Source organism: Serinus canaria, chromosome 3 (assembly GCF_022539315.1).
Source record: "Serinus canaria isolate serCan28SL12 chromosome 3, serCan2020, whole genome shotgun sequence".
Classification (NCBI taxonomy): Eukaryota; Metazoa; Chordata; class Aves; order Passeriformes; family Fringillidae; genus Serinus; species Serinus canaria.
In genome coordinates, this window is record NC_066316.1 from 105903806 (window position 1) to 105917447 (window position 13642).

At 38.1% G+C, this 13642-nt stretch overlaps 1 protein-coding gene across 6 annotated transcripts in view; it reads right to left on the minus strand.

Moving 5' to 3' along the window:
- Positions 1-4097: 4097 nt before the first annotated feature.
- Positions 4098-13642, minus strand: part of ATAD2B (ATPase family AAA domain containing 2B) — a 74894-nt gene continuing 65349 nt past the window's right edge. For 5 of the 6 annotated variants that reach the window (XM_050972491.1, XM_030235835.2, XM_030235834.2 and 2 more), the window contains exons 25-28: positions 11796-12491; positions 10092-10219; positions 8788-8916; positions 4098-7422 (exon numbers count right to left, since the gene is read on the minus strand). In XM_050972491.1, the coding sequence (XP_050828448.1) occupies positions 7381-7422; positions 8788-8916; positions 10092-10219; positions 11796-12491 (995 nt within the window). In that variant the 3' untranslated portion in view covers positions 4098-7380. The remainder of the gene's footprint in view (positions 7423-8787; positions 8917-10091; positions 10220-11795; positions 12492-13642) is intronic. The other variant, XM_030235836.2, reaches the window with a different exon arrangement.

The following is a 13642-nucleotide window of genomic DNA, read 5'->3' on the forward strand; positions in this document are numbered from 1 at the left end:
TTATCAAAGGGCAAGTGAAATGACTGGGTAATTACAGGGCATTCACCTGACATCAAGCCCAAGTAAAAATGGAAAGATGATATCTAACTAAACTGATCATGAATCAAATGGATAAGAAGAACTACAATGATTTTCTAGAAAATTGGCTGTATCACACAAAGCTGATCTCATTCTCTGACAGGATTACACATTTGATTGATAAGGTAATAGATTTTCAACAGCATGTGACAAAACACTTCAACTTCCTCATGGTACAGTATTCAGACAGCAAATATTAAATGGGCTAAGAAAAGGCAGATTAATTGAGGAATATCCAATCTGCTGGAGTGATTCTCAATTTGGTACTATCAGTGTTTCTAATGGGGGAATCCTCTTCTCCCCAAGTTCTTGAAGGAAAATGTTGACATAAATTACAAGTCACAGACCTGTGGAAAAGGAGATTAGCCAAGGGAAAGATAATGAGAAGGCCTGAACAAGTCATGCATATGGTGCTGGCTCCTCTGGCTGCCTGGGACCCATTAAACTTCTCTTCATAAAGCAAAGCAGGACCTCAGAGAGGTGGGAATGGGGAACCCTGACATTCAGGATGGAGAACTGCATCATGAAAAGCTGCAAGTCTGAGAAGAGCAAAACAACAAGTGTACCCAGCCCAATTTCATGGTATAAAAGGCCTAAATTGATCTTTAGATGTGCAAAAAGGGGGACAGGGAATAGGAATCAGTGATTTTCCCTCTATAAATGGCACTGGTGGGACCTATGCTGGAATACCACATCAATTTCCTCTGTGAACAAATGTTTTAGAAGATGTTGAAAAATTGACCTACTGCAGAATAAAGCCACAAAATTGACTTAAAGGCTGGAGAAAATGCAGTGAAAGCCATAAAAACCTTGTTCTTCAGCAAAAAGAAGATGGAGAGGCTACTTGATCCCAGTGCATTAGTGTCTTCATGGGGGGGAGAAACAGGTATGAATAGTCTAAAACACCAAGAGATGACAAGAAGCAGAGCCAGGAAGGTGAAGCTGGGCCAAAACAAATGAGGAATGAGGCACGTGTTTCTACCCATGAGTTTTAACTACTCCATGAAAAGTTCAGAGAGCAGGGCAGATGTACTCTGCAGACTAAATGCCTTCCCCAAAAACACTGTTAAGCCATTCAGATGTCAGCAGGCCCTGGGCATGCAGAGGATTAAATCATACGTGCCACAGCATCCAATTCAACAAACCAGTGTTTTCTACTGGCATTATTCCCTGTGAATAAACCCAAATTTTTGTTAACAAATTGCTGAACATTTAAATCATCATTAGATGTCAGCTCATTTCCATTTCCACAATTTATTCTCATGCATTGACAAGATTAACAGTGCAAAATTTATGCTCAGCTTGTGCTTTCATGGCTGTCCTCTGAATCTTGTGAAAAGGAAGCTTTTTAAAAAAAGCTTTTTTCCTGCTGGACAAGCTTTAGATTTTACAGCAAAACTCTGAAGCAGCCTAGCCCCATTATAAAGGTGAGACATTAATTTTATTTTAAATCTCCAATGCTTCATGAAAATATAGTCTTCATGAAAATATAGTCTTACATGCTTTTATTTATGATACTTCAAATGTCTATAGGAAACAGTAATTTATCACTAATCTGATGCTAGCCACATTCAACATGTCACTATCCATGTTGCATTTCCTTTATCACACTAGACCTTTTGTAATGTCACAGAGAATGCAGTGGGCATCACTTCAAAACTTATGTTGGAATTATGTTCATTAGAAATCTAAAATGTATTAGCAATTTTCCTTTCCTATCACCAAAATCAGGTATCACTGTTCTTCCAGGCAGCCTCCACACAGAAGGGATTTTACAAGGTGTAACAAAGCCAGCAGGAGAATGCCAGATCTTTACAACAAATCTGTAGCTAGGGCTTTCACAAATAGGTTCTTAGCTAAAACGTCATTTTCTTTTCTTTCTACAGCAAAAAGATTCCTTCTTGGAAAACTAATTGAGTCCAAATTTAATGTATTTGCTAGGATGAATCAATCCTCTATAGTCTCTTTCACTACCTTTGATTAATAAATACTTCAAAGGGAGTCCTTTTGAAACTTGACCTTAAGTCTTTCCTTCCTTCCAGTGCAGAGTCCCGAAGTGGACAGGTCCTCTCCCACAAACTCCTACTTTCCTGTAGACACAGTCGAGCATCTCTGGATTATGGCACAAATCAGATTTTACACTGATGCAAAAGAGTTTTCTCATGCCCTCAACAAAACCAGGATGACAAAATGGTGTGAGCACTCCCAGAGCCACCCAGTCTGAGGGACCTGCACATTTCTCACACATACTCTGCCAAAATCCAGACTGCTGGAGGACAGAAGCAAACCCAGCAAACCAGACCAGAGGAGTCCAGCACAGCAGAACCAAGCCCACTTCATCTGCTGGCCAACACATCCTGGGGGCTGCATGACTGAGAGCCCAGACATGGAGCTTGAGCAGCCCCTGCCCCACCCCTGCAGCTGGATGTGAGCAGCTCTGAACACGACTCCACATCACCTTTTGCACCTCAGTCTTGAAAGCAGCATTATTCCACATCAGCATTCCAGACCAGGCAATCACAATGCAAATGGCCAGGTTCACACCAACATTCCACCAGAAGTGATGAACCCACTTCAAATTTTAGCTGCTTATCATTCTTTTAAAGGAAAAGGATTTTTCCTGATATAAAAGTAAGGCTTAGTATAGCATAACTCAAATGCAATTCTAAAATAAATGGAATTTCACAGTAGTCACAACCATCTACTGGCAGTGGGGTCAACCAAAATATACTTCCTATGCAAATGATCACACTGGAAAAAAATTACTCACCTAGAAATGGAATGAGGCTGAATTAATTAAAGTTTATAATCCCTCATTTTTACATAATAGTTACATGACCACAAGTGAAGCATAAAAAGAGGAGGGGAAAAAAATGAAGTGTTTGGCTTCATTAATCAGTTCATAAGTTTACTGATTTAGCTTGCAGAATTTATTCACGTGCAGTGCTGGCTTAAAACCCCATATATTACAAGTCCAAATCCTATCCAAGATACAGAAGAAAAGGATCTCATTTTAAATTTATTTAAATAAATTACCTGAAGAGCTTAAGGAGGAAACAGAATATGCAGCATTGCAAATTTAAGGAAATATGGAAAATTTGATTTCAAAACTACATTCAAGTCAGAAACCAACAGCAGAAGGAAGCAGCATTAAGCAGTGAACACTTGACAAATATGAGTGTTGCACAAGTATCTACTGAGGCTTTAGGAACACCCACCCCAACTATTTCTTACTAAATCATGCTTTTGAAGTACCACTCCAAATTCACTAAGTATCTTTACAAGAATCCTTTTGTCAGTTCCCAAATATTTTGTCTCTTTTGGCTGGTTATTTTTACAGCCACTGTCAGAAATCAGACCTGAATCTATTCCCTGTTAACATGGCCATTCCCACCCCTGAAAGACAAAGAGAGACAAAAGACCTCACACTCCACGTCCTTTATTCAGACTGCAAACCCAAGCTGGTGCTGGTACCTGCAAGGTGAAAACACACCAGCCCATGCTGAGCCCAGGCTCTCACCAACCAACTTCATTATTACACAACAGGTATTAAATTTCATATCTAATTGTGCTTTCAAAGCTACATACAAAAGTGGAATTGGAGTCAGACATGAAGTTACTACCACCCACTTCCTCATCCACTCTTCTGCCCAGGAGCCCTACAGTTTAAGGTACACAGAAAGGAAAAGAGGGAAATGCCCAGGGGTGTTCCATGTCCTACACCTCAAGAGTTCATCTATAAAGAAACAAAAAGCAAACAAGCCAAAGTTGTAAGAACAACTTTGCTAAATATAATAAATAGAAAGGAAAGGGTCTTTCCTTTAAAAAAAACCTCTAATTATAAGCCATTTCTCTAATGGACAAACAGTGAAAGCAGAAGTTAGACCAAACTGCTCAAAATAATTAAACAGCAAGATCCCAAAGTGTCACATCTAAACTGCAAAACCAAGGAGAGGTCTAGTAAGGAAAAAACTGTTTTCAGCCATTTCTTTTAAATACATTTTTGAAGGAGCTAAAGCTGTGTTTTCTTGTCATCTTTATTCAAGTATTTCACAGCAGTTATATTACAAATTACAGTAAAATGTTCAAAATTTCCAGAAGTTCAAAAAAATTAAATAACTTACTTCAAACTAACGTAAAATGAAGTCAAAATGCAAAACATCAATTTAAACACAATTCTGAATAAAACTGTAGAATCCAAAATATACCATAGCTGATGAAGGAAGTCTACTTAATCCACAAAGTAGACACACGTTAATGAAACCAAACAGGACATCCCAATGTCTAATTAACCCAATGTACAAGATACAAAAGATGCAAGTACAAGCCCAAATTCAAGCTTATGGTGTGATTACAAAATAAAACAAAAACAAAATAAAAGACTATCAGCTGCAGGACCTGCCATTCACGAGACTGAAGGTAAAACCAGCGCTGACTCACCAACTGAATTAAAAAAAAAAAAAAAAAGAAAGGAAGACAAGATATTACAAAACCCAGTAATCCTATAAATACATTGGCATATGAGGAAATCAAGTAACAATACAGAGGACACAAAACAAAACAAAACAAAATAATCACAGGTGAGATTCAAGCTTGCAAATACAATTAACTCCAGAGTCATCACCCAAGAGCAACTCTATCACTCCAAAACAGCCCCCCCAGCCCCCAGGGGAACCTCCTCCTCCTCCTGGCTGGCCACATTCCATAGAGTCCAGGACAAGGACTCACACAGGAGTTTATTTGCAATTTTCACAACAAGAAACAAGGAAGAGAGGTCAATTTGTACAAACTCTTGCCCGTGCTATGTAGCAAAAAAATTAAAACATAGAAGGAGTAAACAAGTTTAGACCACGTGGATAGATTAACAGCTGTTTTAACTCTATAACCACCAGACATCTGTAAAGGAAAACAAAAACTGAAGTGTGGTTATTTGGGCTAAGAAGGCGAGTATATCATTTTAGGTAAGCTGTCCACTAGAACATCTGGTATTAGCTACGTTTCTCTAAAACAACATGGCAGCTCCTCAATCAGTAAAGTTGCCTCTTAATGATTTTTCCCAATCAACAACTGACAGTAAAAATTTTCCTTTAGAAACCTGACCTTTTAGAACCTTTTTTAATGCTAGGCATTAGCTTAAACTTGCTTTTTACACTCACTGGTGACTAAAATTCTCAACTGTTTTAGTTTATATAAATTTATTATCTTCTTAAAAATGAATGCAGTTTTATCTTCCACAAGTGCTGCTGTTACTTGAACAAAAACTTCTTTGAGTAAGTGAAACTGGAATAAATATTTTTAAAAAATTCTGCAGCAAGAACCTGAGACTTGCAAAAAACCCTTTTTTCAGAAACTTGCTACAAAAAATCTGCTACATTTCATTTAATCAAATCTTAAAGTTTGTAACAATTTCCATCAAAATACAAAATGCTGTTAATGTACCAGACACATAAATATCTCAAACAGGTATGATGCTAATAAATACTAAATGAAACATGGAAAAAAATCCCATAATCAAATCTGAGATCAAAGCATCTCATTTAAAATGTGTTTTCTGCTTGTTTTTGTTGTTTTTAATCGCACTTTCCCACCTAAAAAATACAGTGTTTCTGCATGGGTTGCATTTCGGTGTAACTAGATGTACATGAATGCTTAAAACCTTTTCCTGCTATTACCTATGAAGAAAAACAGTGGCATTCGGGGTGAAAAAAGATCTAAGATAGGCTGAATGTAACCATAATGGACAAAGCACTTTGGATTACTGCAGTAGCCCAAGGCCCACGTTTTCTCTCTCTGCAGCACTACCCTGGGATGAGCCGGAGAGGTGGAGACGAGTCCCTAAGCCTGGGGAGCAGCGTGATTCCAGTCCTCCATAAACACTGTTGGTAACTAAAATACAAAAAGCTGAGGTAGCTCAGGATCTCTGCAGTAGTCTGTTTTGTCTATTAAAAACGAATCACACTGCGTTGCATATTTCTGGACAGACACTTCTGCAGCTACATAGGGACAGCCACGATGAACGGTTCAGGATGGGAACACCAGCAACTGCTCTAGAAAACTTCCCACCTGGGCGTGAAATAAACCAGCCCAGGTAATGGTCAAAATGTGATAAAACATAAAAACTGCCTAGACTGTTCTCTCCAGCTGCCAGAAAGGTGTTGAACCACACAATTCAGACCCAGAGAACTCATAGCAAAGATGGATTCAAAAGGCTCTCTTCCAATCCTCCCCACAGTAACAATGCTTTGCACGGAACGACTTGTGAAACCTAAGAGAAGTTTTTATTTTCAGCTGAGGTTGGGCTCCAGGACTTTGACCAACTATAGTGTCTTCTTGCCTGCACTGCACAGTCCAAGCTACATCACAAACACAGACCTTCCCAACGAAACCTGCCAGCATTAACCTTGCTTCCCTTAGAGAACTCGCACTGGAAAACAAGGACACGGTGGGAAAATGCTTCATTTTAAGCAACACAGAAGAGTTTCACTGTGTAACTTGTTTCTAAAACAAAATATATACCAATGAAAAAGGAATTTCACCATTTTGGTAAAGTATGTGGCTTTTTCAGTGTGTCTTAGTTTAGTTCTGTAGAGTAAGACAGGCATTATAGAACCATAATACTGGCTGCCATCCAATGAAGAGAATACAATTCATCCTTTTGGAGATCTTCATTCTGCAGACAGCTTTCTAACATTGCCATTTGCTATAATCCAAACAAATTGCTTAGCCTTATCTTTCTCAATTGACTAAAAGGCACATTAAAGGCAGTTCTAGAGAGCCTCATCTTCAAATTACTGTACATCCAGTTACTCAAGATTCCTACCACAATGCATCACTGCCTTCTTTAGGACAGATTTTTTTTGTCCATAACCCCAGAGAAGAGAAAAATTGGAAAAAGAAAATAAAAAAAAGTTGCCTGTTTAAAAATATTCAACTTAGATCTGCTCTTTCCAGTCCTCTCGCATGTGTTGGTCTTCACTTTGCCTGAAGTTTCCCCATAGATAATGCATGTAGAGTGAACAAGAGCAGGAATGAGAACAGTTTCTGTAGCACCAAAAATCTCCAAGCTGTGGCATTGTATTCTTTATTTATATCAGATACAACTATATGAAGTTCCGTTTGGTTCTTGTAGGCTGGTTGGTTTCAGGTACCTGAGACAATAGCACCAAATTCAACAGAAACAAAAAGAGAGAGCACTTAAGACCAAGGCTCTGCACATACTTGGTGCAAATGGAAACTGAATGGCTCAGAGGACTGCTCTCCGATGAGCAGTTTGAGAGGATAAACCCACCCATCTTGACGAGTTCACAGGAATGTTTCAAACACATGAACTGTTCTTTCCATCTCCTGCAAGAGACACAGACCATTAACTATTCATAAATATAGAGAGACAGGAATAGAGTTACTTTATGTAGTAGTACTTACTGTGATACTTTTTTTTAATCTGAACAAACAAATATATGAAAACAGACGCTTCTGTTTATTAGCTGCTATCTGCTAGCAAAATACGATAGAAGAGAGAACTCATTAAAGAAGCATTAATGCAGAAAAGCCCTCTACTATGACAGTCCATGAGAAAAATCAAGGCTTATTAGGGTCACTTACATAATTAATGTGCTCAATATATATTAGGAAAGCATTGCAATGGCACGCTGCATGAGTTCAAGTCTTACTGCACACTTCTGCAGTTGGTGACCCAGCTGTAATCACAAGTCTGCATAGTTTGGATAAACAAAGTAAAGATTGGTCTCTAGACACTCCTGCTGGACAAATGCCTTTTTAATCTACCTAACATCTTGTTCAGACTTTCAACACATTTTTAGGCAAGATGGCAGGGAATAGGATGAAAAGAGTTTGAAAAGTATTCTGCAGGAGCTCTATAAAACCCCCCACTATGGCTTTTCCAGGTTTTGTTGTAAATTATTCATGGAGAAAAATATTTCGTGCTCAGTGATCCAACTGGAAAGTAGCAATTGTTGTCCTTTTCTCAGCAGGGCTGGTGATCAGTTGAATCAGCAAGCTGATCCAAACCTCTCTGCAGTTGAACAGTGGTGATGGAGGGAATGCACACCCAGAGCTGGCATCAGCCTGTGCCAGTGGTGAAATGACCAATTTGCTGCTGATGTACAGGAGGCCTTGGAGGGCAAACACTTCAGTGACAAAGGATGATGGCAAGGCAGACACCTGCCTTCTACCATGCTACACTGACTTTCCCAAGACTGCACTTACTGATCAAGAGAGAGTGTTCACACTTCTAGGTCTCCTATGAAAGTTGGAATCTGCAACTGCATGGAGCAGAGAGGGGTAATTGGTTTTGGCCTAGTTACACCAACAGCAGCAATGCCTGGTCAGGGTACCTGACCAGGAAATCACCACTTTACATCCATTGCTAGTCATGCCAAACACATGGAAACTGCTTCTACTTCATTTTACTCTGCTAGCATGTGCTATCCATGCTACTGTATTCTCTCCTCTTTCTCCTCCCTTCTTCTAGGTTAAATTCTTAATCCTCTTCTGCAGAAGATGTTCTTCGAAACAACCGCCAGTTTCTAAGGTACCACACTAAGCTTTTTTCTTTTTATAGATACCTTCTTCAAAGTCTATTAAAGGCTTTTGCCTGCTAGTAGAACAATAAATTGACAGATTAACAGCTTCTGAAAAGCCTATCTCACAATATTCAGATAAAGAATAAAAGAAGCTGTACAACATCACCTCTATAAGTTGTGACTTGTCATAGTCTCTACGATGTCTGTAGATGCACTGACTGAGGAGTGAATACAATCTCTCAAGTTGGTCAACAGTCAGGTTGTCACTTTTCTTAACCACCAAATCAAGCAGTTTCTGTTGGAACAACAAAAGGCAAAGTTAAGAGGGATTCTAGAATAATTTTTTAACTTTTTTTAAAGACAAATCAGAAATGCAATGTGTTTCTGTAGCCCTCATTTGAAGGGATACAACAAATTAAATTCACCACACCTGGGTATCAGCAAGGCCACTGCTTCAATGTTTATCCAAAAAGGACTTGATGTCTCCTTTCACTTCTCTGCTTATACCCTCACTTTTCTTCTTGTCTTAAAATTCTTTTACTCAGTATAGCTGGGACAGTGTTTGGTCTTTTGGAATGCTATTGCATCTTATTTCATCTTGGTTGGTCATCACAACAAAGCAAACCCTAAAAACTGCTTTGATGGCCAAAGCAGACATTTTTAAGCACTTATACTGGAAGGGAAAAAAAGTGCCACCACAGAAAAACATTTGGTCTTCCACAAATGTTGTTAAACAGAACAAAAAAACAGAAGGAGGACACAACATATGCAAAATTTCTCATAACAAAGGTGGAAGTATTTTACATAGTAGCAAAGAGTGACATTTAAGATATTTTTTTCACATGTCATAACAATTCTATGGTTTCTGAAGAGATCATCATCTGAATGCCACAGAAAATGGAATCTTAATTTCATAGGTCACAGGAGGTCAAGCTACTTTTTACAATAGAAGACAGTAAACTTTGTTGTAACTTTAACTGAAAAAAAAAAAACTTGAAGCTTAAAAAACCTGGAAGAAAATTAACTAGCAGTTTATAATGCCAAAACATCCACACAAATTTCCATTTGCTTTCCAATCCACTAAATTTTCTCCACCAAGTATACCTTGGTATACACAGGAAAAGATGATATTAACTCCCAATTACCAGGCACCCAGCAGTTTCTTGGTACCTTCCACGGCCAATTAACACATGTGAGTACCTGCAAAAATGGGCAATTAAATGAGTGGACTGCTAGGAATCCAGTGTCATTACTGGATTATAAGGGTAGTAATGATGGGACAGTAAGGATTCAGTAGTTTTATTAACCTTTCATCCCAAAAACCCTGATCAACAAATCATTTCCAGAAGTCACTCTGATCATAATACTTGCTTGCAGTCAAAACTAAAGGAAACGTTGCTTCAGAACACAGAAAGGAAGCTTCTTCAGTGGAGTCTGTTAATAGTTCTATTTATTTTTCAGTTCTATTACCTTTAGTCTGTCATGGTCAACAACCACAGAGGGTACAGGATCTGAAGGTTCCTCTGGAACATGCTCCAAACTTGTGGGCTTTGACTGCTCCACAGTGACTTTTCGTGTTTTCTTGCTTTTGAACAAACCTGTAATTTGAAAAACAACTATCAGCACTGTCAGTCCCACAAAATACAGCCTATTTCTTCACTTCAGTTTTATTTTGCTTGTTTAGTTTGTTGGGTTGTTTGGAATCAAGCAAAATTGCAGCACTGCACATTGTTCATCAGCTTTGCCAATTCTAATGCTTACAGGTGCACCAAGCCACAGCTCAGAAGACACACACAAAATGGCAATCCTTAAAACCCAACTCCAAAGTGCCAACTTTGAATGAAAACTGAATCCCACTACGAGTTTTCTCATCATATCTTTCTACTTAACAACAAATAATTAAACAGCTTCAAAGACAAGTTCACACACTAAGCAAATGTTGAGATTCTTTCTCCTCAAGTGAAACAAATCTTCATTTTTCTCTCTAAAGCATCCCGTGCCTTCATCACCACATTATTCCAACACCTGCTATACTCCAATCCTCATGTGTTTGTTACACATTTCTGTTTTCTTCCACCTTTGTATTCAACCTATTGACCAAAATATTTTCTTATCTCCTTATATTCTCCCTACATGCATTCACTATTTTTCTCCTCAACTATTTAAAACACCTTTTCTTCTGAGGACCCCTGCTATCATAACCATCCTAAAACATACAAAATTCACCCACCAAGTTCAGAAATGTAAAGGCTCTTAACGCATCATGCTCTTCTTGTGATATTCCTAGGACCTTTCTTTTATTATTCTCCTTGCCCTTAGAGAAAATGTGTATGTACAAACACAGCCAACATGTACACAGTAATCTTCTCATAATTCAGATCTCTCATTAAAGCTCATTTACTTTGTAAATCTCAGCACTAACTTTTGAAGTAAAGATTCCATTCTTTTAGATAATTCTGAAAGCTCATTAAAAAGGCAATCATGCATAAGGCTTGTATTTCTGTTCCCTGAGGAAACTCTCTCTCTTGTCTTCAAAGGACATGGCCCCTTCTTCTATACACCACCAGGATTTTCCTTCTCCTTCTCTTATCTTTTTCCTGCACTGTTATTGTGTTCACTGTGACTCCAAAGCCAGATACCTTCTCATGAACAACAATCTGGCTTTTGAGATGAGTTAAACTGCTTCCACTTTTGCTATGCAGTTTTTTAAAGGAATGCATTCTTTATTTCTATGTATTTTTACCCAATGTCAATGATACTGTTATCACATTCTCTAACAAAACAAGTCAATATCATGTAGATCAAAATATAAATCAGACAGAATATACAGACCATAAGATGTACTGTATTTATCACTATTTATACTATTTTTAAATACTTAATTATTGTATTGATGTTATCTCAGTATTTCCCACAAAGCTTACAAATATGAACAGAGTAGTGTTAGTGTGGAGATACACTTTCTTGCCTAGGATAAAAATATAGCAAGTCAAGATTGCACTTCAAATTTTTCTATGTGCAATTAAATGCTAGAAGCACACCAAGAGTTTCAAATAATCAGCAATTAATAAAATATTATTATATAATAATTGTAACATAAGATATTAGAGTGAAAAATACACACATTAACTTGGACACTGAGATAAAGACAGAAACATGGAAAACAAGCTATACCTTCTTTATCTACTTCAGCATCTTTAGTTTCAATGTCTGTGCTCTGTAGTGTTTTCTCATTATTGCTGCAGTGTGGTAACTCGGCTTTCACCAGATCAGTTCCTTGATTTTCACTGGAAGCTTCCATTTTCTCCTTTGGTTGATCTTCAGATAAAGATTTTTGCTTGTTACTAGACCAATCACTGTTGTCACAGGGTGAAACAGCATCAAGTGATTCTACTTTACCATTATGACAGGCTGGAACAGGTACACCTTCGGAGCCAAGTACAGATGTCTCTCCATTCACACAGTCTCCTTTCAAGGTAGAGTCCTTCTTCAATTCCTTTTCAGCACCCAGGGTAATACTGTCAGTTATTAACAGTGATTCATTTGAGCTCTCCTCTTCTGTGGATGCAAAATTGTTTTCCTTTCCTGATGTCCCATTGTTAAGCCTCTGCTCTGCATCTATATCCATAATATCACAAGAGGATTCATCATTTGTCATAGAGAGGTCTCCTGTTTCCTCTCCATTCTCCTCAATGCAGTCAGTGCTGATCTCTAGCTCTCCATTTTCCAGTAATTTATTGTCCTCACCATGATTTTCATCATCAGCAAACTTTGCATCATCTTCATCTTTCTTTAAATTATTGACTTTCCTCTTTTTAATAATGCCTTTTCCCCACTGGGAGCGCCGTCTCGATTTTCTCCTTATTCGAACTGAAAACAAACACACCAACAAACACTTTGAGATGCACAGGTACCCCTCAAGCATATAAGAATATGGTGTTGAATGAGGCAATCAAGTATCTTCACTTTTCAAGGAAAAAATAAGGTGTCTCTTGATTTGAATGTGAGCAAAGTAGAGGAAACAAGGAATTTTAGAAGTATAAGGAGTGGACAGTCAGTCATCCACTCAATTCCTAAACTATGGAAGCAAGAAATTCCTACTTAAAACAGCTAAGCAGTGGTGTAGTAATTTGGGTAGCTCATTTGGGTAATGAGCACTCAAAGACAGTTATTCTCATTTTCCCTTTTTAGCTCCTCAGTGATTTGAAGTGATTATACAATAAAACAAATGAAAGTGCAATCCATGGATTCATAGAATAATTCAGGTTGGAAGGGACATGAGGAAGCTTCTGATACAAGCTATTACTCCAACCACTGTCAGCTGTGAGGCCATATTGTGTTACTCAACTTCAGGCAATATAGGCAAGCGACTCCCTTTTTTCATTATTTCTCAATTAATTTTACTTTTTCTTATTTCTTAGTTTTATTTTCTGTGCCTTTGAAAAATTACAAAACAAACTGTTTTTCAGAAAGGCCACTTTATTTTATTAACCTATCTGCAGTGAGATACAACTGAGGTACTGATCTGAAGGCTTTGGGGCACATTTGTAATCTGATGAGCAAATGCAGAAGGAAGACCAATCCAACCTAATGCTATTGTCAATATCCTTTTCAAAAGTACTAGCTAGATACAGCTCAGAAGACCCAGAAGACCAGGAAGACATTGGGACAAAGTGAAGTTTCTATGTTTGAATCCAAGCAATGATAAAGACTGTTCTATTTTGGCAAAATTGCTTAAGTTGTGGCCAACTACAACAAATGAAAATTGCAGCCAATAGTAACCAGAGCCTGACAAGTTTCCTTTGCTTTCAAAGTGAACTCTTATGCTGAGCACCTCCATAATGTTCTTTACATTTGTAAGTTGCTTTGATTTATGGGGTATTAAGTCCTACACCTGTGTCTGCCAAGCACACACTGAGTTACAAAGATCTTGCTTTGAAGATACAAGCACTATGCAGGTACAAGTGTTGAGAATTAATTCACAGCCACTCAGAAGCACAGTTGTACTTCAGAACTTCTCC